General features: G+C 48.4%; 12 protein-coding genes across 12 annotated transcripts; 4 read left to right on the plus strand and 8 right to left on the minus strand.

Annotated features, from left to right (window-relative positions):
- Window positions 1-363: 363 nt before the first annotated feature.
- Window positions 364-1731, minus strand: FSUBG_13144 (integral membrane protein PTH11; the record flags this gene model as incomplete). Its single annotated transcript, XM_036678005.1, has 5 exons — window positions 364-822; window positions 868-981; window positions 1029-1263; window positions 1313-1539; window positions 1600-1731. 5 exons carry the CDS (start codon window positions 1729-1731, stop codon window positions 364-366), a joined length of 1167 nt encoding a protein of 388 aa, XP_036531370.1.
- Window positions 1732-2813: 1082 nt separating this feature from the next.
- On the plus strand, window positions 2814-4700 carry FSUBG_13145 (choline dehydrogenase; the record flags this gene model as incomplete). Its single annotated transcript, XM_036678006.1, has 3 exons — window positions 2814-2847; window positions 2970-3683; window positions 3754-4700. 3 exons carry the CDS (start codon window positions 2814-2816, stop codon window positions 4698-4700), a joined length of 1695 nt encoding a protein of 564 aa, XP_036531371.1.
- Window positions 4701-4785: 85 nt separating this feature from the next.
- FSUBG_13146 (uncharacterized protein) lies at window positions 4786-5679 on the minus strand (the record flags this gene model as incomplete). The annotated part of the gene is made up of 1 exon (XM_036678007.1): window positions 4786-5679. One exon carries the CDS (start codon window positions 5677-5679, stop codon window positions 4786-4788), a length of 894 nt encoding a protein of 297 aa, XP_036531372.1.
- Window positions 5680-6501: 822 nt separating this feature from the next.
- Window positions 6502-7272, minus strand: FSUBG_13147 (uncharacterized protein; the record flags this gene model as incomplete). Its single annotated transcript, XM_036678008.1, has 2 exons — window positions 6502-6908; window positions 6966-7272. The coding sequence occupies 2 exons, from the start codon at window positions 7270-7272 to the stop codon at window positions 6502-6504; spliced, it is 714 nt and encodes a 237-aa protein (XP_036531373.1).
- Window positions 7273-7608: 336 nt separating this feature from the next.
- Window positions 7609-8912, minus strand: FSUBG_13148 (uncharacterized protein; the record flags this gene model as incomplete). The annotated part of the gene is made up of 4 exons (XM_036678009.1): window positions 7609-8235; window positions 8294-8527; window positions 8580-8684; window positions 8736-8912. 4 exons carry the CDS (start codon window positions 8910-8912, stop codon window positions 7609-7611), a joined length of 1143 nt encoding a protein of 380 aa, XP_036531374.1.
- Window positions 8913-9947: 1035 nt separating this feature from the next.
- FSUBG_13149 (HNM1-choline permease) lies at window positions 9948-11680 on the plus strand (the record flags this gene model as incomplete). Its single annotated transcript, XM_036678010.1, has 4 exons — window positions 9948-10094; window positions 10147-10217; window positions 10266-10379; window positions 10432-11680. The coding sequence occupies 4 exons, from the start codon at window positions 9948-9950 to the stop codon at window positions 11678-11680; spliced, it is 1581 nt and encodes a 526-aa protein (XP_036531375.1).
- A 368-nt stretch (window positions 11681-12048) lies between these two features.
- On the minus strand, window positions 12049-13596 carry FSUBG_13150 (transcription factor; the record flags this gene model as incomplete). Its single annotated transcript, XM_036678012.1, has 3 exons — window positions 12049-12538; window positions 12589-13516; window positions 13572-13596. The coding sequence occupies 3 exons, from the start codon at window positions 13594-13596 to the stop codon at window positions 12049-12051; spliced, it is 1443 nt and encodes a 480-aa protein (XP_036531376.1).
- A 1673-nt stretch (window positions 13597-15269) lies between these two features.
- On the plus strand, window positions 15270-16568 carry FSUBG_13151 (monocarboxylate transporter 4; the record flags this gene model as incomplete). Its single annotated transcript, XM_036678013.1, has 2 exons — window positions 15270-16016; window positions 16068-16568. The coding sequence occupies 2 exons, from the start codon at window positions 15270-15272 to the stop codon at window positions 16566-16568; spliced, it is 1248 nt and encodes a 415-aa protein (XP_036531377.1).
- A 90-nt stretch (window positions 16569-16658) lies between these two features.
- On the minus strand, window positions 16659-18368 carry FSUBG_13152 (uncharacterized protein; the record flags this gene model as incomplete). The annotated part of the gene is made up of 1 exon (XM_036678014.1): window positions 16659-18368. One exon carries the CDS (start codon window positions 18366-18368, stop codon window positions 16659-16661), a length of 1710 nt encoding a protein of 569 aa, XP_036531378.1.
- A 652-nt stretch (window positions 18369-19020) lies between these two features.
- FSUBG_13153 (prestalk A differentiation A) lies at window positions 19021-20203 on the minus strand (the record flags this gene model as incomplete). The annotated part of the gene is made up of 5 exons (XM_036678015.1): window positions 19021-19246; window positions 19304-19388; window positions 19437-19527; window positions 19578-19689; window positions 19734-20203. The coding sequence occupies 5 exons, from the start codon at window positions 20201-20203 to the stop codon at window positions 19021-19023; spliced, it is 984 nt and encodes a 327-aa protein (XP_036531379.1).
- Window positions 20204-21030: 827 nt separating this feature from the next.
- FSUBG_13154 (uncharacterized protein) lies at window positions 21031-21346 on the plus strand (the record flags this gene model as incomplete). Its single annotated transcript, XM_036678016.1, has 2 exons — window positions 21031-21086; window positions 21145-21346. 2 exons carry the CDS (start codon window positions 21031-21033, stop codon window positions 21344-21346), a joined length of 258 nt encoding a protein of 85 aa, XP_036531380.1.
- Window positions 21347-21866: 520 nt separating this feature from the next.
- On the minus strand, window positions 21867-23625 carry FSUBG_13155 (ankyrin repeat; the record flags this gene model as incomplete). Its single annotated transcript, XM_036678017.1, has 6 exons — window positions 21867-21902; window positions 21962-22020; window positions 22069-22176; window positions 22227-22655; window positions 22705-22927; window positions 22975-23625. 6 exons carry the CDS (start codon window positions 23623-23625, stop codon window positions 21867-21869), a joined length of 1506 nt encoding a protein of 501 aa, XP_036531381.1.
- Window positions 23626-23949: the final 324 nt, after the last annotated feature.

Raw genomic sequence — 23949 nt, forward strand, 5'->3', positions numbered from 1 at the left:
ATATTATATAATAACTATATACTATATATAGAAAGTAAAATTATATATATATAGCCTTATATTACTAATATATAAAAAATATTTATATTTTCTATTTTAAGCTATATAAAGGAAGTTATAAAATACTTTACTTTTATTATCTGTTAGTGTCAGGTGGCCGGTTTCGGGGGGTGGCCGGTTTCCCTGTATCTGACGTTAGCATTAATTGTTTGTTATAGTATAGGTATAGGTATAGAAAAGTACAAGTCCTTGCGGGCCAAAGTTACTCCCATCTCTAATTCCAGCGCTAGATCCCTCCCTTTTCCCTGTTCCCAAACACCGCATTGCATTGCATTGGTGCCCAAGCCAAGCCAAGCCATACCCTCATGGACTCCTTGACACACTCGTCTTGTACCCCCAGTCATTTCCCTCAGGCCCCCTCCTCCCACGATCATCCTCCGAAGTAGTATTGACCTCAGACTGCACGCTGATCTCCTGCGCAACCACGATACCGCCCCCAGCCCCAGCAGGCTTCCCAGCTTCAGGGAGGATGTGCTCGTCGCTGGCCCAGGCCGTGGTCTGGGGAACCGTCGCTAGCGGGTGTGAGCTACCAGGTCCGCGGCGGCGACTAGTGTTGAACCGGCTCCCGCCCATTTCGCTACTGCGGAGCTGGTGGCTCTGCGATGCGGATTTTGTGCCGCGGCTGAAGAGGACGCTGAGGCCGATCATGCTGGCGCCTTTGCGGATGAGGGGTTGGATTATGGGCAGGTTTGTGACGATTATTGCGACAAAGGTTTCGCGACATGCCCATTGACTACCTGCGACTGCGCCATTTGGACCAGCCTGGTATTTGTTAGTAAAGGATCTGTTAGTGATGTTTGAGCTTACTGTGAGAATTGTCACGGCGCGAATTGTACCCGCCATCATGATGAAGAGAGCACCACTGAAGAGCAGCATGAGCGTGAGTCTGCGTCGCAAACTAATGTTGACGCCCCAGAGAAGCTGCAAAGGTCAGATCGGATCATCATAAAACAGAGGATATGACTTACAGGTAGCGGAATGGAAAGAAGATAGATATCCGTCAAAATGTTGGGAATAACAACAACCAGCACATAAGCTGGCGACTTGGTCGGTTGACAGAGTAGTCCAGGGTCTGGCGAGACTTGCCAAAAGTGATGAAAAGGTTGACAAGACAATAAAATTGTAAGCGCAACAGCAGCGTATGAAATACCAAGAATGATGTATGCGATCGTCACTCGAGTCTTGAGATGCGTCAATCCAGAACTGCAAAGGTCAGCCAACATTCATTCTCACCACCACAGAAAAAACATACGTGAGTCGCCCATAGAACGCAGTGACGCAAAACTTGAGACACCAGAGGATACAAGCATAAAAGGACCAGCCTATAACCTGAATCTTGGATCCCCAAACCCGATTATAATGTTCTTGCCCATTCATATCGATGTCGGCGCGCTCTTGATCCGTCATGTAACTATTCGTCAAGCCCTGGAACTTGGCACCGACAAGATACGCCGCGACTGTCTCTGCAGTGAAGATAAGCTACAAAGAAGCAATGTCAGCAAAGGGCCCCGTGCATCTGCAGGTGCCTGCGTCACTTACACCTGTGATGGGCATCAGATAATCATCCAACTGCCATCCTCCGAATCCAATCTGTCGGATTCTCACGCCCATTCTCACTCCGATGGTGATGAGCCCCAGCGAGAGGAGGACGAACTGTTCCTCGATACCCATGGTTACCGAGTCTCTGGCACCAAGATCTGTGGAAAAAAGCAAAAAGCAAAAATATGATAAAGAGCAAAACAGAACGGAACCAAACACAACACAGACGCAGGTGACAAGCGAACTCTATTAAAGTGAAATCAAGCCTCGCCACTACCGACGGCAGCAGTGCCGAAAAAGCTGCATCCGCCAAGTCTGCTATGACATTAAAGTTACATTGTTAAGGCCATTAATCCAGGCATAGCTCGCTGAACCGTGCGGCTCCGCAGCCCCTGCAGATCGCACATATAACAAACATGGCGTGCCAGGTTCGCTATACGGAGCAATATATCGTATCCGGCATTGATCTACCGGTGCTAATCATGCAATGGCAAGGAGCTGGCAGAAGTGGCCCATTAGTTGACAGGCGGAGACATTACGTGAACGGGGATCGACCGCGGCGCGAGTAATTAATTGTTCAGGTGGTTAATCTTTTCGACCTGACTTGTGCGTCTGTAGATCATGAAATCATTGCTATTCCCGTGACTAGTCTTATGTGAGACCCTGTTCGAAAGTGGAACTATTTTGCAAGACATGATAAGGACAGTCAGACTTGATCATTGACAAATATTTCTGGTGCCAGACTGTGGCTTGTAGGGCGTAAATTGCATATTTGATATACTTCTCACCATAAGCGGCGAGGTGAGCAAAGCCTGTCAGAAGGTTGAAGCCACGCTCCAAAACTACTGTAAACCCCCACTGACAGGGTCTAGAATCTTGGCATGTAACGACGTGTTGGTTCGAGTACAGTACATACGTATCCTCGTGTTTGATACCGGTTTCGTTTCATTGTGTCATCGGGGACCTTGTACAGTATGAGACACCGTTGCACTAGAAGCCCTAGCCTAAGTTAGTCTATGGAGCTAGGTTGGACTAAACCAACGGGTGAGGAGCGGCGCTGTAGATCATATATACTCTCAGAAGACCCCTTTCCCCTCATTCCTTTTTATTGCTTCTTATTCCAAAATCATCTCATCTTATCAATTGACACTATAACCAACGAGTCAGAGACTATAACTTGATTCTCTACTATACCCATTATCCAATTGGTCAATATGGGTTCATCATTCGACTTTATCGTCGTAGGAGGTACGTCCAAGCAACCTGACTCAATCTCCCCCCTCCTTCACCTCTAGCCCAATGCCTGAGCACACATGGATCAACACCACTAGAACAATAAACCGTCATTCTAACAAACCTTCGTCCCGCAGGCGGCCCAGCCGGCAGCGCCCTAGCAGCCAACCTCTCCCGCACCGCCAAGAAACCCTCCGTTCTTCTGCTCGAGGCCGGCGGCACAAACCAAGACCGCAACCTGCGCGTCGACGGGCAGCGCTGGACCACTTTTCTAAACCAGGACATGAACTGGGGCTACAAGACCGCGCCCCAAGAGTTTGCTAACAACCGTGAGCTGGATTACTCTCGCGGTAAGGGACTCGGTGGTTCGAGCGCCATCAACTTTGGTGTGTATAGTATTGGTGCAAGAGATGATTATGAGGAGTGGGCGCGCATAGTAGACGATGATGCGTATCGCTGGGATAAGATCCATGACCGGTATAAGAGCCTAGAGACTTTTCATGGGGAGCTTCCTGACGGCGTTGATAAGAAGTATGCTGCGCCTAAAGCGGAAGACCATGGTTCTGAGGGGAAGCTTCATGTTGGGTATGCCGGCGAGTGGGAGAAGGATCTCCCTCCTGTGCTGGACCTTTTTGAGAAAGCCGGGTTTCCACTAAATCCGGATCACAACTCTGGAAATCCGTTGGGAATGTCGGTTTTGATCAATTCGAGCAGTAAAGGAAGGAGATCAACCGCGAATGATCTCTTGGAGCCTAAGCCTGAGAACCTTACTGTTTTGACGGACTCGACTGTTCAGAAGGTTCTTTTGGAGGGGAACAAAGCCATTGGCGTTGAAGTCGATGGCAAGAAATGTGAGTCCTCCTTATCATCTTCAGGGTCTGGATACCTTGGAATTATTAGTACATAAACTGACCATCACAGACCTCGCCTCCAAAGAAGTCATCCTCTCAGCCGGAGCCCTCAACACCCCCAAGATCCTGATGCACTCCGGCATCGGTCCCAAAGCCCAACTCGACAAATTCAACATTCCCGTTGTTAAGGACGTCCCCCGCGTAGGCCAGGGTCTGCGCGACCATATGTTCACTCCTCTAGTCTACACCCGCAAACCAGGCGACACCACGCGCGACACATTCTACGGCGACAAAAAAGCCATGGATGACGCTCTCGAGCAATGGCGTCGCGATGGTACCGGCCCTTGGACGAAATATGCCTGCGAGTTAGGCATTGGCTGGTTCAAGCTTGATAACCTCGTCAAGTCAGAGGAGTTCAAGGCCCTGCCGGCGGAGGAGCAGGAGTTTCTTATGAAGGAAACTGTGCCGCATTATGAGATTCTTACGCACTTTCCTATTCACTGGTTCATCCCTGAATTTCCCGACTCGGCGCTTAACTACTCTTGCATTCTGGTGTTTTACTACAATGCGCAGAGCCAAGGAGAAGTTACGCTCCAGTCATCTGACCCCAACGCTCCTCTCAAGTTTGATCCCAAGTTCTTGGCCTCGCCGTTTGATCGTCGTGTGGCTATTGAGTCACTGCGCGATGCTTTTAGGCTCGTGAAGTATGATGGCTATGCTAAAGACAATGTTACCATACTTGCAGAACCGAAGGGTGATTCGGATGAAGAGCTTTTGGAGCATTGGAAGAGTACTATTTCTTCGAGTTGGCATATGACTGGTACTACCAAGATGGGTAAGAAGGGAGACCCTGATGCTGTTGTTGATAGTGACTTCAAGGTCATAGGCTTTGAGGGTCTTCGTATTGCGGATATGGGTGTCGTTCCTGTTCTGGCGAGCTGTCATATCCAGTCTGTTGCTTACGTGACTGGTATCACAGCTGCTGAGAAGCTCATTGCTGAGTATAATCTCGCATAGATGTGGAAGGAAGATCACTAGAGCGCAGCGATGTTTAGACTGTAGTCATCAATAATTGCGGAAATGCAGTATACACCCATTTCGACTACTTGTAAGGCTTCACACGACCATCAAGATCACATGTCCTAACAAACATAGGCCGTACCTCACAGCCAGTAGGATGAAGAAGCTCATCAAACTCATCACAATCGTAGTCAAGAGCATCCTGCCAGATGGACACATTGATGTTGCGACCTCGAAAATCCCCCTTCATATGATCCTTCCACGCAAAATTATTCGCCTCAAACCATACCCCCTCCATCTTCAACGACCACCAATACCAACCCTCGATAAAGTTCCATCCCGTATCACCAGCGTCAGGGTCCGCGAAATCAAATAGGTTGAGCTGAACGTTCAAGACTACTTCGGGCCATTTGTCCTTGAGCTTCTTGAGGTGCTCCTCCCAATGCTCAACGTATGATATCCAGTATCCGAACCAAAACACAAGCTTGAGAGTCGTGACGGATGGGAGACTTGGTTTAAGAGCGAGAATGTCGTTGATGAGCTTTTGCGGGAACATCTGCCCACCTCGACCTTCGGGTGCCCAGAAGGACTCGTCCTCCATGGGATCTTCATCTTCATCCTCTTCAAGATCGGAATCTGGATAATACGAGATAGTCGTCTGCGACATTTCGATGACGAGAGTCTTGGAGCGTTGCTTCATCATCTTTGAACAGGCAATTCTAGGGACGATACTCCAGCTCCCAGTTGTATAAGAGCTGGGTTCTTGAATAGGTATGACAATGTCGTGGTGCCTGTAGAGCTGATGTTGGAGGTCTTGTGATATGAGACGGTGTACGTAAAGAAGAGGAAGATTTTGCGGAGAATAGGCGGTTTGAGTTGTAAAAGCGTTGCTGGACTCTACGCCTTCGAGGGCATGGCTGTAGATCATATCCCGGACCTCCCGGGGCAGATGTAGGAACGAAACCCGAGAGTTCATGGCTGACAGGGAATTCAAAATGTCTGGACTTAAGGATGAGAAATAATGCTTGGGCGAAAAAGCCTTCTTATACTCGAGGTATCCACTATCGAGGCAAAAATCCACCGCTAACAGGTTGGTTGCCTAGAAATGGAGAATTAAATATCAATTAGCTCACTTTACACCGAATTAGCTCAAGACGATAAGAAGATAGCTTGGTCAAAGTGTATGGGCTAAACAAGGCATTGCCCGAAATCCACAATTCAGAGTATGATGCTATGCGGAAGAAATTTGGACCAAATATTAGCCCTTCACAATTAGAGCTACTCCAACTGTAGCGCCGGAGAGGAAAGCGCTGACTTTATCCAAACAAGCTTGGTCTCTTCCCTTTGCAATGCTCTAAGGCTTGCAATAAGAGTTATTGGTTATCGTGAAAGCTTATGGGTAAGAGCTTATATCAGGGGGGGGGAGAATATCGTGCTGTTATTCATTATCTGTGTTCGCAGCCTAAAGCTTAACCTTATAGGCGGCAGTTATCCCCATCGGGATCCAAACAAGCTTGGGCAACTGAAGATCCTCAAGACATGTCTAAGCTTGGCCGCATCTAATAACTCCATGGCCTTGAGCTTGATGCGTTGGTGGCTACCTATCCCCATTTCCTGGTTTCAACAGCCTCCTTAGAAACTAGCATTGGCTATTAACAACCAATGGGTTTTATTTAGGGAAAAAGAGGAATATAATTGTGACCAAATATCTAAATAGACTGTAACCATAGTCCAGTCTAAGTAATTACTCATCGATTAATTCTCGGGTATGCCATTCCTCGAAGAAACCACAAAAGTATCACTCTTTACTTTTAGGCCACCTCCAAAAGATATTAGACCCCTCAACGTCAGCCAAGGGATTCCCTTCGCCATCCTTCGCAGTTCCAAACTGCTCGTCAAACCCGCACTTCCTGTAGAAATCATCTTTGCCCAAGGCGCTCACGACCGAAGCGCAGACTCCTTCAGCTTCAGCCTGGTCTAGACCCCATTGCACAAGCTGCCGACCGACGTTCTTCCCTTGAAAGTCTGGATGGACGGCTAGTGCTTCGAGATACCAAGACTCGGCACGTTTGCCGCTCCATATTGAGTCGAAGTGAGGATATGCTCTTTCGATGACGTCTTCTTGTTTGGGGTCAACTGCACGACTTGGTATGGCCCAGGCGTGAATCTTCATGGCGACGGACGACAGCGGTTTCAGCACGTTGCCTGAAACTGTGTTAATTATAATTTATAATAACCAATTAGAGAGGAGCAGGAACTCACGAGGATCGTAAAAGCTCAGATCAAATCGTTTGCCTCCCTCTCCAAGCCTCGCCCACTGCGCAATACCAGCAATGATCTCTTTACCACTCTCATTCTTAGCAACAGCCACAAGCCATTTCCATCGATAATCCCAGAAATTGACCCGTGCACGTCGCAGCCAGTACAGGTCTACATCATCAGGGTACTCGTTCCGATGCGGGTGGATCAGATCGCCAAAAAGGTTATCCCCCCAAAAGGCCTTTGACATGACATTAGCGATCTCCGGAAGTTCCGAGTAATATGCATCGCGTAACGTAATCTCAGACATTGCGAGTCAGTTGAGAAATGATTGTACCAAGTTTGCAAGAGCCAGGAGTCTTGTATTTCTGGGACAGTCTTCTGAAACGGTCTGGAACTGATGTTGGTTGGGGGGTTTTCTGACATGATCCGATTAGCCCGCTTCAATCCTTGTCTCTAGATCCTTCGAGGGTTTTTTCATATGCTGGAAGGGTTCCGCGAACCTGGCGTGACATGACATGGATAGAGCCCTTGTACTTGCATGTGAAGCTCCACTCGCACTGCATGTCTCAGGGCATCACTGACTCAAAACCCCGAGGACTTTTGTCTGCATCAAAAGGCACGTGGTTGAATGTTTTGGTTTGGTCTATCGCTTAGTAAATACATCTTGATGGTCCTCGTACGTGACATTCCACGCGACCTCCTTATTAATAATCAACTCTTGACTCCCAGCTCTTGAAATTGATCCCTCCTCCGACACATCGCGGCTATTACTCCTACTCGATCTATGTGCCGCTGTAGTCTGGTTCGACACCTGATCAGGTCTCCAATTTGCACTATGGGTTGTAGCCGTTGCCGAAGCCGCATTCGTAGAGCGATTGTTCCGTAGTGATTGCAGTGCATAAGCCTTGCTTGAACCCGACATTGTAAAGTCGAATGCCACCGGAAAGCCCATGCCTATGGAGAATGACTTGAGAAAGTTCTTCAGGTTGGGCATTGTCGCGGAGATGAGAGACCATGCGATCATGACTTGTTGGCAGATGAGGGTGTTTGTAACGGCGAATTGAGGTTCGAGAGAGGATGGGTATGTTTGGGAGTATGCGAGATGGACGGAGGATATGGCGATGAGTGGGATTCGGAAGGAGAATGCTGTGACGACTTGGCATTTTCGGGCGAAGGAGATGTTGACGGACCACGAGAGGTGAAGAACGAGGAGCCAGGTGAGGATTTCGGTCAGGATGTCGATCGCTGTGATGACGCCCCAGCGTGCGCTCTACCAGGAGTTATTAGACATTTGCAATTGCTTGAGATGAATGGAAGTGTCCCCATACCTGATCTGGGCATTGTTTGACGTTATTCACAGTCAACAAAGTTCCAGCGCGACAGTTCACAAGCCACGCCAAACTTGAGCCAATACCCCATAGCCCAGTGAACACCATGAGCGCCACGCAGACCATCTTGTTCTTTCCCGGCTTGGAGCTGATGATGCGATGTATAAGGGCGAGAACCGAACATTTCGCGAGACTAAGAGCTAAAAGGCAGAGAATGACGGAAGCAATTGTGCACTACCAGCAAATCTGTCAGCACGAGATAACAACAGCAGAGGTCGAAACTCACTTTTGAAGAGATCCCCCATTGTTCCGTCGTCGTGATCGAGTTAAACTTGCCCAGCCCATTACTCAACCCAATAAAAACAGCAATCGCCTGCGCCAAATGCAAAACCTACAAAGTCAGCAACTCATCAAAGCAGCCCCAATTACAGGAATTCCTCACCGTCGCAGCAGTAAACAAAACGTCGTCGAACCCAAACATCTTGTACTTGATATAAGCCCTTGCCAGCGCAATAAGCGAGGTGTAGATCAGCGACAAGATCGTCACGATCCATAACTTGCCCGCATGATCGTTGAATGTAACAGGAGAAAACCGATATAGACCATCATTCGGATCCATGTTGCGACAATGGAGAAGGAAGAAAAGGGAAGAATTCGTTCATTACATCACGGCAGGTTCTGCAGAATTATTAAGGCTTGCATGACTTGAATCCTCTTCGGCCTCCCGGACTTTTGGGTTCATGTTGGGATGCATGGCTCGAACCAACGGCACAGCAAGTCACCTCGCTAACGAAAGAATTTCCGCTGCAGATATTTGTTACGTATTCATTGGTGACGGCTTCACATGGGGGGGCCTGGTTGGTAGATTGGATCATGCAAGCCACAGCATGGATGAACCAACAGAGGAAGCAATTCGTGAGATGTGATGATTGGTTTAACCGAGACGACGATATATTACTCACGCAATGTCTGTCACCTACTGCCACGAGGAGATCGGCACTTAACGTCTGTTGGTTTGAGTTTATGTGGCTGATTCTGAATAGAACTCCTTCCATTCTTCTCGAAGGGAGCGTTTACCAACATGATCAGTTCTTCTGGTGAAGAAAACTTCATTTTGGCTGAAATCAATGCCTGTATCCGCCAAGACTGTTGGTCCTTTGTGCCGCATGAGCTCCACCATGTTCCTGACTGACTCCATCTGTCGAACGACTCCGACCTTCGCCTAAAGACAAACTAAAAAGCAAAACTCGACTGACACCAAGAATGCGAGTCTCGTAACTGCTGCAATGGCTATGACTATGACATGACTTTGACAAAACAAAACATGTCGTCGTTTGAATTGAGTGCAGCTAAACAACAGCGGAAGATCTTCCGGACTTCGGCACGGGAGGGGGGATCACCAATTAGTCAGGGCCTAGCTAGGATGTAACAAGCCTGGCCAGGGTCTACATACACTCTACAGGGGTTTGTTGGGCGAGCACCATGAGAGGAACTGTTGGCGGGTGTAACGTCCTAAAGAGTGTTGCATGCCGCACTCCTGCATTTCTATTACCGAAGAAATCTGCAGGTTCGTCTTCTTCTTCTTTTGTTCCTCGATTTATTTTATTTTCTTCTTTAGACAACCAGTTCCTCTTTGAGTCAGAGCACGCCAAAAATGTCTGCTGAAGGCGATAAACGATCAGTCGACGTGCAAGATGCCGCGTATGGCATCAATGAGTCCAGCGGACATGTCGACGAGAAGAAGGGTAACGCGGCGGATCGCGCTGATATGTACCGCATGGGAAAAACTCAAGAGATGACGGTTCGTCGAAAATCTCGCTCTGATACCTGTATTAAACTAACAAATACGGCAGAGAAACTTTCGTTTTCTGTCCATCTTTGGCTTCTCCATGATCCTTATGGCATCTTGGGAGTTCTCCCTCAGGTCCGTTACCCCAAAGCTAAGATGATGTAACAAAACTGACCTTGGCAGTGTCTCAACGATCGGTCTCGTCAATGGCGGTACAGCAGGTCTCATCTGGATGTTCTTCGTCTGTTGGATGGGCTTCCTCCTCGTCAACACCTCCATGGCCGAAATGGCTTCAATGTCTGTACCTCCACCGCCGTTATTACACTACCAACCACTGACGGATCTACAGGGCTCCTACAACAGGAGGTCAATACCACTGGGTCTCCGAATTCGCACCCCCAAAGTACCAAAAACTCATTAGCTACCTCATGGGTTGGATGTGTGTCCTCGGCTGGCAGACATCATGCGCTTCATCAGCCTTCATCGCCGGGACACAAATCCAAGGCCTCGTGGTGCTCAACTACCCCGAATACGTTCCCAAGCCATGGCACGGAACACTACTTACCATCGCGGTAGCTGCATTCTCCGTTGTGTTCAACACGCTCCTCGCTAGAAAGCTACCGTTGATTGAAGCGACAGTTCTTGTCATCCACATCTTTGCCTTCTTCGGAATCCTGGTTACGCTCTGGGTTCTCTCGCCGCGCGCTGATGCGACAGCTGTGTTTACCGAGTTCACTGATGGCGGAGGCTGGGGAAGTATCGGCGGTTCAACGCTCGTTGGTATTCTGGCGGGTGTGTTGCCGTTGCTGGGTGCAGATGCTGCTGTGCATATGTCGGAGGAACTCCGTGATGCGAGCCGTACTCTTCCAAAGGCTATGATCTCAACCACTGTTTTCAATGGTGCGTTTGGCTGGATCATGGTTATCACATATTGCTTCTGCATCGGTAACCTTGAGGAGGTCATTGGGTCGCCTACAGGATATCCTTTCATGCAGGTCTTCTTGAACTCAACTCAGTCGACGAGTAGTGCTACTGCGATGGCGTCTTTCCTCGTCATCATGACTGGTTTCTCCAACCTTACCATGGTAGCTACCTCGTCACGCCAACTCTTTGCTTTCGCGCGAGATCACGCTGTTCCATTCAGCCCCTGGTTCTCCAAGGTCCCTACAGGTTGGGATGTCCCTATCAACGCAATCCTGACAACTTTCTTGATCTCGAGTCTCCTGTCTCTTATCAATATTGGCTCAGCAGTCGCCCTCAACTCGATTACTTCACTCGCAACAACATCCCTTCTCTCAAGTTACATCGTATCCATCGGCTGCATGATCTGGCGACGATCCACAAACAGTCCTCTCCTCAAGTCCAAGTTCAGTCTTGGAAGATGGGGTCTTGCTGTCAACATCGCCTCGGAGGCTTTCCTCGTCATCATTTTTGTCCTGGCTTTCATGCCTGGAAACCCCAACCCGTCCCCATCGGAGATGAACTGGAGTATTCTCATTTATGGGGCTGTCGCGGTGTTCTCTGTGGGATATTATTTATTCCGTGGAACCCACCGATATGAAGGCCCTGTGGCATATGTCAGAAAGCTGGAGCAGTAGGGCGCCACAGTAAAGCAAGATTTGTCTCCTTATAGATTTCCCTGGTTCAAGTCAGGAGCTAAGCTAGTACCCTCACATTAATCTAATAAAACCGAATATTCACTGTCTACATAGCTACCTACGGTATTGTGGCAAAGAGCCCATCAAGACTGAACGTCGAGCAATTCTAGATATGATCAAGATTCAATGAAGAGCACCTCAAACTTATGCGAACTTACCTAAACATTTCCATTGTCTGGATCAAGACACAGTCTGGCGATCATGCTGATAAAGAACCTTAATCATAACAGTAAATCAATTTTCCATCTATCCTCCATTAACGCCTTTACCTATAACCCTTTTATCATTCATCATAACTATCCCTTAATTTACATAATAAGAATCGGTGTCTCACTACTAACAATCTCCGTCCACCTCCTCGTCCCCTGCAAACTCCAAATCGTCCCCAACGCCTTGACCGCAACAGGAATACTTCCAAAATTCGTAATACTATACAAATCCGCCAACCTCCCCGCAAAGAACTTCCTATGCTCCGGAAGGATACTCTCCGCTGCAGCGATAAAGTACGTCCACACAAGGGCGTGTGCTCCTTTCGTGGTACTGTCGAGATTGAGGACTTTGAGACGTAGTTGCTCGACGAGATGGATGGACTCGTCGTCGGTGAGGGAGGATTCTGCGCGGCGCCGGTAGATGCTGCATGCGTCGAAGATGGCGGAGCGGATCGTCTCCATGTTGGTGAAGTGCTCGGAATGTGGGGGGAGTTCGGGGTAGGCCATGAAGTCGAGGTAAGCTTCTGGGCCGGTCAGGACTTGGAGGCCTTTCGATTCGTTGGCTAGGGGGACGCCGAAGAGTTGGAACCTAAGAGCAGTCAGTGAATGCTTCAGACAAGAATTAAAAAAAGAACTTACATCTTGATCTGCTGAAGGAAAAAGTCCTTCAGGCTTGGCGGTAGCATTGATATCCAGTCCGGATATTGTGTGAGGCAGTTGAGCATCTCCAGGAGGTATCTGTAGTTGTCGGCGCCAGTGATCGTTTCACCAACCAAAAGTACCAAGATTGTCGCAAGGATATATGGGTTGAAGAGCTGTTCGGGACTAAGTTGAAGTGAATCTCGCCGTAGCTTCTGGACAATAGCCTGGTGACCTGCTTCAGCGATACGTTGTAATCGTGGATCCCGTTGTCCTAGGTGAAACGCCGAGACGACTGATACAGCTTGTGCGAGGTTCTCATCTTGTTGAGCGAGCGGTAGGATGACGTCTCGGTATCCGTTGCTGAAGGAGAATGAGTCTAGAACCACCATGTGTCCGGCGATGATCTCAGAAACTTCGTGCGTTAGCGTGGTGACTCTAAAGAGGAGCTGGAACTTACAATGACTGAACAACCTCCTTGTCTGGGCATTCGAGGCTTCATTCAGCGCAGGATGGATCGTAACACCATATCGATACGGCATAACAACACCACCAAATTCAGAAGCCGAGTCATCCGACGACGGCGACGTAGCATCATCAGAAGACGCCGAGTCGGGAGGGTTCGACGACGTCGGACTATCAGAAGCAGCCCGTCCTTTGGTCTTCCTCGCCCTCTCCTTTCTCACCCTCTGCGCAGAATCAACCCATCTCAAACTCTTCCCAGACTGAGTTTCCGCCGGCGTCGATGACGAGATGAAAGTCAAAGTCAAAGGCTTCCCAGCTCCAGGTACGGAGTCAACAGCCATATGACTGCTGTACCTACACCGCAGACCCTGCCCGGAGCAGGAAATGCCTTTCTTCTGACACTTGAGACATTCGGGCTCTGTCTTGTCACACCTAAGACGTCTCTTGCAGCACTCGTAACAGCCTAGAACGCAACTTGTCAGCCCTATATCAATCAGAGTGGAGTTGTCAGCACGCACCGTTGTTCCTCTTAGCAAGCGACATCTGGAAGCCAGGAAAAACTAGTTGGGAAACAGGGACCCTCTCTCTCTCGGTATCTTGCCTGTTTTGGGGAGGACCGTTAATCTCTTATACTCAGCGTTTTCTGGGGAGGTAGAAGGTTGGTTATGATGTGTTTACGAGAGCCTGGTATGTGAGATACGCGCTTGCGTGCTGGGGATTACGCATACCTTACCATAGCACATCGGTCGGTGTTAAAGTTCCATGCGCGACGCTATTGATTGGTGCATTGTCGGAGCTTCTAGATCAGGGTCTGGACAGAACTAGCGGCAATTCCGGGCCACGCCGAAAAGTGACGGACTTTGGGGATTTGAATTGGAGAAGTAGGGTAGGTGGGGTACGGGGAAGTGACAAATGTCACCGCTGAAAGCCAGGACGCGAGTAATGACATTTACCGTGCTAATATTTGTATTTTATTATCTATTTTGGGGCATGTTACCGACAGTCTGGTTACTGATCATCAACTGATTTGAGATATTGAAGTTCTCCCACGAGAGTGGTAACGCAAGGGAGGCTCATAAAACAAGCTTTGATAGACGCCACAGCGCCCTCCAAGGAACAGGACTAGATTCTAGAACCCAAGCCAAACCAAGGGTCCTCCTTTTCTTACATGCAAAAGAAATAGGCGAAGGATAAAGACCTCTCACTGTGAGATGCGTCAATGGCTCAACAAGTTTACCGGGAAATGGGAACCAGGCTTGCAGCCAGCCACAATATCTCAGCCGCACCGTCAGACTAAACTCGCAATGGAATTTGCGAACCTTGATGACCAGTTGAAGGGATCGCCTTTGCCGAATATATATCGTCGGGAAGGGATCGCGATCCCGGGAGCTTTCCCCCGAGTGACATGCCGCGGGTATCTTCATCCATCCCCAAGAGAAAACGTGGGAACTAGAGCTGTCTGGGGAAAGGTCTGGGGAGGGATGAGAATTTCGCATAATTACCGACGGCTAAATTGTTCGGTATCTAATGAAGTCATGGCTCGGTATTTAGTTTACTTGTCAAAGCGAAAATGTCTCGGTGCTATTCAAACTCTGTTTTCAGTAGTCAACTCCCAAGCGGCCGGTTCCGACCATCCCAATCGAGACAGACTTGTCGCCCTCGAAGCTATCATCATATCATCAACCCCCGCGGGGAACTTTGTGCTAGTATTTATGCCAAGACCCATGATTTACATAAACTAGATAAGGAGCCCACTACCCATTCGTTGACTGAATTTGCCGACTTAATGAACGACTCCCCATTCGCAATTGCCAGGTTATCTCCCTTATCCGCTTATCGGCCTTCGGGTCGGTTGATCACCTACCGAGATGGGCAGGCTATCACGAGAATTTTCACACTAGATCCATAATTTATCATGTTATTCCCGGTTTTTATTCTGGAGCGGTATCGGGACTTTTCTTTCACGTTAGATTTTCTGACCGTAACATGACTGTGACAAGCTACTTAAGATTGCGATACCGCAGTTCCTCACCGTGAAATTGCTGTTTGAGAATTATTTGTCAAAATTCAATGAAAATGGCTGAAAAAACACCACAAATTGATGAGACTAATGGTGAAACCATGTTGTGTGTTCGTGATACCCTCTATGGTAAAAAAATGCTAATTGGGAAAGTAAACCAATCAATACGCTGCGTCGCGAACCGACGAGGTCGGAGATGCAAGATCTGGAAATCATCGCCTCAGCCGGTGCATCTTTCCGACCCGGCGACATCCCGCCTCCGCCAGACGGCGGCATCGAAGCATGGACACAAGTAGCCATGGGCTGGATCGTCATCTTCGCAACTTGGGGATACGTCAACTCCTTTGGAAGTTTCCAAGCACACTATACCTCCACGCTCCCCCAATCACCCTTCCAAATCTCCTGGATCGGCTCGATTCAAGTATGGTTCACCTTCTTTGGGAGTGCGTTCTCCGGAAGATTGCTCGATGCTGGCTTTTGGATACCCACGTTCCTCGTCGGTGCGGGACTGCAGCTCATTGGGATTTTCATGATGAGCTTGTCGACTTCTTACTGGCATCTTATGATCACGCAGGGCGTTGTCACTGGTATTGGTGGGGGTATTATCTTTGCGCCGTCGTTGGCGTTGGTGGCGACATATTTCGAGAAAAGGAGAGGTATTGCTATTGGACTTGTGACTACGGGTAACTCTCTCGGTGGTACTGTTTACCCTCTTGTTGTTCGAGCGCTTCTTCCTAGTATCGGTATGCCCTGGACGTCAAGGGTGCTGGGGTTCATTAATCTGGCTGGATTTATACTCGTGGCTATTTTCATGAGGCCAAGACTTCCGCCGCGACAGACTGGGCCTATTATCGATTGGAGTGCGTTCAAAGATACCCTTTATGTATCTTATGTGGGCGGTTTGTTCTTCTTTGTCTGGTCGGTGTATTACACTTTCTACTACGTGCGTATCCCCATAACCCTCATTTTTATAGTCTTACTGACAATCGTGAAGCTTGCTTCGTTTGGCCAACAAGAAGTCGGAATGTCCTTCGCTGATTCTTCGCTCCTCACCACCATAATCAACGCCGTCGGTCTCCCAACCCGAGTCCTAATCCCCGTCCTGGCCGACAGAATCGGCCCATTGAACACCATCGCCCCAGCAGCTCTCTGCGTCGCCATAGTCGCATACACATGGGTCGCAGTCCACGACGTTGCAGGCGTTTACGTCTTCTCCGTTTTCTACGGCATTGCATCTGGCGCTTTCCAAAGTCTCATGCCCACTGGAGTCGCCAGTATCACGAAGAGGCTTGATACCATCGGCACGAGGATGGGCATGTGTTTCAGTCTCGTCTCTTTTGCGGGTTTGTCGGGACCGCCTATTGGTGGTTTGCTGCAGGATCGGAGTCTTACCGGGGCGCATATCTGGGCTGCGCTTTCGAGTACACTCTGTGCAGTGTCGTTGGTGCTTGCGAGAGTTTTGAAGGTTGGTTGGAAGGTAAAGACTAGGTGCTAGACCAAGTTCTCTGTGGCGGTTATAAGCCCAGACGTGGCTTCAATGTTGCACAAAAAGATATAGATACTGAATAATTAGCTAGACTAATAATTAATCGAAATCATAGAACTTCCATCCCGCCTTGAAATCATTCGTAAGCTCGTCATTCAAAATCAACGCCTTGACCATCTCAATCGGCAGCCCACCAGTCTTCAAAATAGCATCATGGTACTCCTTCTGCGTCATCTTCCCACTATCAACAGCCATCTCCCTCAATTTCCAAAGCTGAAGCGCACCAAGCATATACCCAGCCTGATAAAGCGGGGAATAAGTCCCCTCAACAGATCGTCTGACCTCACCTTCAGCCGTGCTCCTCTCATGGTTGATCCTGTTGACGAGCAAATCAACAGCCTCTTGAGCCGTCATCTCTCCCAAGTGAAATTTCAGCGAGAAAATAATTCTCAAACAGCGATGCATACGCCACCAAAGTGCACCGATCCTATTCTCAGGCGACTTGTGGAAATCATCTCGTGCATAGAATAAAAACTCCCAGTATAATGCCCAACCTTCCACGAAAAAAGGTGTATCGAAGATTTCTTTTCTGTGTGAGTTATATCGATCTGCCATGTAGAGCTGTAGTCTATGACCGGGGAACATTTCATGGAAAGCTGTTGCATGAGCGAAGTGCTTATTATTACCACGCATGACCATGAGTTTAAGATCATGTTCCATTGATGAAACGGGGTAGGAAACTTGAATAACTGGACCGCCGAGGAAGAATGGTGATACCTTCTGTTGATCTGCACTGATCATCGTCATGCGCCATGTTGAGTTTGCTAAGGGAGGAATGGTGACGAGATCGCGTTCCGTGACGAAGAGACTTCCTTCAACGACCAAGTTGCGGATGAATTCCGGTTGCTTCCCGGGGTCGACATAGTCATTTTTGACATGTTCAAGTGCTTTCTTCCATTCTTTACCGTAGCCGAGAGCTTCAGACTGTTTGATCATTTCCTTTTCACACCACGCAAATTCCTGGTTGCCAATTTTGATGAGTTCTTCGGGTGTATATGGAATCATCTCGGCCTCGAGCTCGACTTCCAGTCCTTTTCGCCCGATTGGTTCCCCGACAATGGCGTCTTCCCCATCCTTTTGGTTCATCCCAGCCAGCTTTGTCTGAACGACGTCAAGATAGCTGGTCAGGGAAGTATTTGCCGCCTGCCAGGGTGTTGTAACCCAGAAATCGAAAAGAGGATCATATGTCGAGTAAAATGTGAACCATTCCCCCAAAAGATCAAGGAGATTGGTGATGGCTTTGCTCGCGAGATATCCCGTTGTTTTGGTAACATTAAAGCCGCCATCTTGCACTTTCGTTTGTACTTTGGTGATAGATTTGGTGATGTTGTTAAGTAAACTAGCCGTTTCTTTGGCCTTCATTGGATCAACATCCTGACGCGCCTCGAGCATCCCAATAAGGTCATCCGAAAACGGGAGCAGTGGATCATATTTCTCTTTCGAAGCCTTTTGAAGATCGAGATTGTTGAGTTGTCGTGTATGGTATGTGTTGAGCATGATATAGTCCACTTTGCCTTCCTGATGGAGATGTTCAAAGTCAATTTCGCCAAGAAGATCTTGCTCGCTCTTATGGTATATCGTCAGAGCTTGATACCGGCGCGGGGCCATATCAATGTTGTAGAACTCATCGAGTTCACCAAGGTCTGCCCATGTGCGGATGACATGATCAGCCATGGACAGGTTGAAGGAATCTCCCGCGACAGCGAACGAGCCCCATTGGCCACCAAAGTGACTCCCTGATAAGGCCATCTTTGTAAGTAGCATCAGAATATGATAGATGCTGAAGGTGCTGGAGAGCCCGATGATAAGTACAAGCAGCCACAAACTCATCATTCAAAGAGGGGTCTTGGAGTTGACTTTTATACTCCAAATATCAACGTCGTACTACTCATACTTCGGCCATGTAACCCGTTAATATCGGACGTATGATCCGCGATGTCGATCAGTGCGACCTTTTCGAGGTCTTGTAAGATAAAGCAGGGTTCCCCGCCCGCAGGAAGCTGGGCACTTTTGATACTGGCAGTCATACAAGGATCACGATATACTCTATTTGGTAGGTAGATAGTGTCCTATACGTCATATTCGAAAGACAATTCTCTTTAGTGTTTAATTAGGACTCGGTTATATGTAGAGAAACGTTGCATGGTATATCTAGGTAGGATTTATGGTTGTTTTAGGGTTTCGCTATCGGGCTGCTCAGGAGGGAGATACGAAATGATTGGTTGGCTTGGTTGAGAATACGATGGGAGATCACTGCCGATATTTTGAGTTCGTTGTAAAATGAAGTGTTAAGCAATAAATTGCAAGGATAACAAACAATGCAAGTTATTTCTGTAGTGTCAAACTCTGAGCACCAACCAGATGTTTTTCAACAGCTGCCTTGCCAAGATAGCGCCGTTCATCACTTATGCTCGTGCTTAGCCTTCTTCTTAGGTCTCATCTCACCCTCATAGATCTTGAAGAAATTCTCCGGCTCAGTCGGATGCTCGCCAGTAACATCGTGAAAGGCAGTGGTTGAGATGTAGTTGGTTTTGCCCTCCTTCACAAGGCTGTAGTACTCGAGGAGATATTGCTGCTCGGATGGATCGATGTCAGACTGGGACTTGAGAACTCTCTTTGCTTCAGCACTAGCGATAAACTATTAGTAAGGAAAGGAAATGGGACTTTTAGGAGGCAAGGCATACTGGGAGATGTTCTCGAACTGAAGTTCGGCACCAAGAGCCTTGCTGGCCGCGGCTGCGAGCTCTTTGCCTGCGCAGAGCATGGGACCTAATCATTCAGCCTTGTTATTTACAGACCTCGAAAATACCAACTCACCGGTGACTACCATCATCTGGCCGCGATGTCGGTCATCGAATCCATGCTTGCCCTTGCCAGTCAGAACATGAGCAGCTACTTGAGCAACGTCCTGCAAAATTGTGAGTAAAATTCCTGACCAGCGCATCGAATCTGACTAACACCAAGTGCAACAGGCGCAAACTTGTGGAATTCTCCGATGGGTAGTGGAAGAAGACCCTCCGACTTAGCTTGCTGCGCATACAGCAAAAGGTTCTCAGCATAGAACCCAGCGCTAACCAATTAGCTCTCTCCCTTCAATCATCACAACAAACTTACCGAATGATGCAAGGCGACGTTCCCGTAGATACATCCGGATCGCCCTTGGCCTCCATAACGAGCGTCTCCAAATCAATAAACTCCCTCAGTCTCGGCTGCTTCCCCCTCTCCGCATAATCACACCCCGCGGAACTAATAAGCAGCACATTCGGGACATCCGCCTTCTTCGCAGCACGGACGAGCTCCTCGCTGATCTCAAGCTTATGCTCGTGAGCAGGCGGAACGAGACAGATGGTGTCGCAGCCAGTGTCTTGTAGAGTTTTGGCCATTACGCGAAGACGGCCGGGCTTGTGGGCGACGATCTTGGCGCCGAGGTCTTGAAGTTCTTTTGCTTTGGGGGACTCGGGGTGGAGGGTTAGACCGACGACGGAGGAGACTTTGCGGGAGAAGTCGCGGTGTTTGAGGATGAGTTCGGCGATGAGAAAGCCGGTGTTGCCGTCGACGGCGGTGATGCAGATGTTTCGTGACATTATGACGGTCTCGTAGGTGGTCGAAATGTTACGATGGGATGTTGAGCCTTACGAATTGATGCAAAGGTGCAGATATTATTATATGGCGCTTTGTAACTTATACTTAAGTTTGGTCGTCACATCTGTTGGCTCCCCTCAGGTAACACAACTTTCGTCATTCATCGCAGTTGACTCCCGTTATGATGCTTTTTTGACGTACGTTTGGCAGAATGCCAAAGATGTCAGAGCGGAGAAAACCCTCCGGCAACGCCATCTACGTACGAAGGTTGTCATTTGTGAGAATGAGACATTGCTGGGAACCGAGCAATCAATACTGACGACAATATTGCGAAATCGCCAAGTAAGGCGGGTGAAGCAAACACCAGCCCCCCACTTCGCCCCGGATCAGCATATCGGCCTAGCCCAGCCTCAATAATTACCTTGTATCTTATAAATATTATTTGCCAAATCTCTAAATAGCCTCAACTATCTGTTGCATTAGGTAATGGGATGGGGAGACTTTTTAAGCCTGCCTTTGTCTTTGAATGGTGAGGACATCGGAATTTCCTATCTTGGCAATGCCACGACCCAAGTGAAGTTTCAGCGTAGCAACTCCTGCGTTTTAACCTTGTTACAGGCGAGGCGTGGTTTCAGCCAAGAGACAAGGCATCATGACTTTATTTTAAGGGATGAGTCTTGTCGAACATATAAATATATAGATTGCATCCCATGAATTGCCGTTCGCTATTCTCCCATCCCTATTCTCTTCAGCATCAACTTACCCCCTTCAACAACCCTCTCCTAGGCCCGGTGCTATTTCTTCTTCTCCCATAACACAACAGCACAAAATGCAGTTCGCCTTGATCTCGGTTATCTTTGCCGCCAGCGTCCTCGCAAAGAATGGGTAGGCCTTTTCTTTGCACCGTGTTGTTGAGTATAGCTCTGCTAACACGCCATCATAGTTGTGGATTTCCCGATGGCCCAGACTGCGTCTCACTAGGCAAGGGAAGCGACGGCTTGGAAGTATTCCGTGATAATGACGGCTGCTGTCTCCTCCCTGCCCGTTGCGGTAACGAAGCCGGCGTCAATTGCCGTCGCGAGAACGAGGGCCCTAATGGTCTACCGATCAACAAAAGGAGGGCTCAGAAGAACTACAAGGCATAGGTCGAGCGACGAAAAAGAACAGGAGGATGAGTGAATTGCGTGTCGCAGAATTATGTACTATTACAGGATCAGGTCTAGCTCAGGTAGCGAGAGTGACACTGAATTATAATTGCATCAACAAGCACCATTTTGAATCTACCGAATACTTCCATCAGTGAGAGTGCTCATCCAGGGTTATGCTAAACCTATGATGTGCTGGATATGCATTTAAATCATCTCAATGGACATGAAATGGAAAGGAAAACCCCAAGCTGCCGGCGAGGTAAGCCTTCGGGCCATTCGCGTCGTTGGTCCCATTTCATGCTGTCGAGGCACCTCTAGGAATCGCACACTCAAACTACGTAGTACGAGCGATAAGCTTAAACTAAGCTCTGCAAAAATTCTTATTCAGAAGAAGCTTGTTATATCCCGACCTCATAGTGGTAGTGATATCGGCAAGGATATGAAGCAAATGTCGTTTGACAACTCCCATCAAGACTACCGATCCCAGAAGGCGAACACCATGGAATGCACATAATCATCATCCAGTAATAGGCTGCATCAGGATATTGAAAAGCTATAGTGTCGTTGGTTAGTTAATGCGCTAAAAAGTGGTTAAAAAGAGAAGAGTCTTACCCATTCTTCGAGTTCTCCCTCATTGTCCCGAAGTTCAGCATACTTCTCGTGCAGACGCTCTAATTATCTGTTAGCTTATAAACCCTTCTTGGCAATGCAAAACATACCCGAACTGCGGAACAGAACCCGGTCAATTGCAGTGTCACCCGACAGTGAGTCGAGGAACTTATCAGCATGCGGGTCATTGCCAACCTGGCTGATAAGGAACATTGTTGCTAGTCACCCTCGTCAGCATATTCTTTAATACAGGCTAAGTGCCACTTACATTCCTGGGGATAGTCCTTCTGTTCCAGGCGCCGTCCACACTCCTCAATCGTCTTCTTGAACGTATCAATAGGCTCAGGACTCGGCTCACCATCTGTGATAGTGAGAACAAGGAACGGTCTGTCCAACTTGCCATCCTGGTCAAGCTTCTTAAAGACCAGCGGCTCCAAAACCTTTTTCTTGAGGTTTGTGCCTATGTTGGTACCACCACCTGGTTGGAACTGTATACGAGCATCTATCTGATCAGCAGTGAGGTCATTACCTTGATCATCGCTGTTGATGAAGCGCAGATGGGCACCCGAGTTGTCGGGGACAAGACGGGTTGCGATACGGGCCATACGCTGGACTAGACTCCTCATGGCTTCCATTCTTGTGCTGACGACTTTACCGTTGGCGTCGAGTATGTTGGCTTGCATTGAACCACTGTCATCTGTGAAGAGTAAGTTAGTGCTTCCTCAATTCATGAGGGGATGACGTACCACAGTAGAAGATCGGTTGATACAAGGCAAGCTTAACCAGACCTTTCATCTGCTCGGGATCTTTGAGAGGATTGCTTGGATCTTCCTTCAACTCCATTGCCTTTTCAGCAACCTTTTGTAGATAATCATTGCCGGGAGCGAAGAATTGTCCGAGGTCACTATCCTCGACATACTTCTCGACTCCCTTCTGGAAATCATCTACGGTAGTAGGATTGCCCAAGTCCTATCATGGGTTAGTAGATGTTTCGCTGACTAGTTCGTATAACTTACCTGAGCCAAAGTCTGGTCAGGCGGATCTCGTCCAATATGGTACAAGTTGGATACCACGCCCTTGACCACACCGTTGATGACTCCACTGTTCACATACGCCAGAATGAACAATACAAAGTTGACCAAAGCATTGATCAGTTCAGGGAGGCCTGCCATCTGCTGCCCAGGTGGAGAAACAGCACGCTGGATAGCAGGATTACCTGACTGCTCAGCTAGTACCTTTGCCGTCTCGCCCTTAGTGTTCGTCACCTGAAGTGAAGCCCCGGCGTCGATGAGCATGTTCACAACAACAGGGTCTCTAGCGTGAGTAATGGCCACCATCAAAGGTGTATCATTATCGACTTCTGGGCTGGTCTCATCGACCTGAGCACCCTTTTCAAGAAGCTTTCTCACGACATTGACTCTGTCGCCGTTACCATTGGCAGCAATGTACAGTGGAGTCATGCCAGGCTTGCTCATGGCTCTGGGGTTGGCATTCTTGTCGAGGAGAAGATTGACGACTGAGAGACGTCCGTACTTAGCTGCCATACCGAGAGGCGTGAAGCCAGTCTTGGGGTCTTGGGCGTTGATGTCAACACCGCTGGCTAGATAGGCGTCTAGCTTGGTGGAAGTTAGAGAGCCCTTTCGGGCGTCAATGAAGATGTCTGCCATGTTAGAAGCCCAAAGACGTAGAGGTTCAATAATTGCAAGAATGTGATTTGGAGAGCGATGCTTCAGTAGGTAGCTGTCGGAATTGAGATATATTTGATGAGATTTCACGAGGAGAGTAAACGCCTACATTACACGGTCTCTCCGTCACATGCCATTCTGAAGCTCTTCCATGGGTTACATGCTTCCCATGGACTTTTTCGGTAACGGCATGACCGACTCGCAGCTGAAGAAGAGTGACAAGTCAATTTACAATTCGGCTTCGTATAATAACGCCACCAACGGGGGACCCTGTAGAACACCAGCAAATCCCATATAGCCGAGACT

The sequence above is a fragment of the Fusarium subglutinans genome, assembly GCF_013396075.1.
Source record: "Fusarium subglutinans strain NRRL 66333 chromosome Unknown NRRL66333_c0000313, whole genome shotgun sequence".
NCBI classification, from domain to species: Eukaryota; Fungi; Ascomycota; class Sordariomycetes; order Hypocreales; family Nectriaceae; genus Fusarium; species Fusarium subglutinans.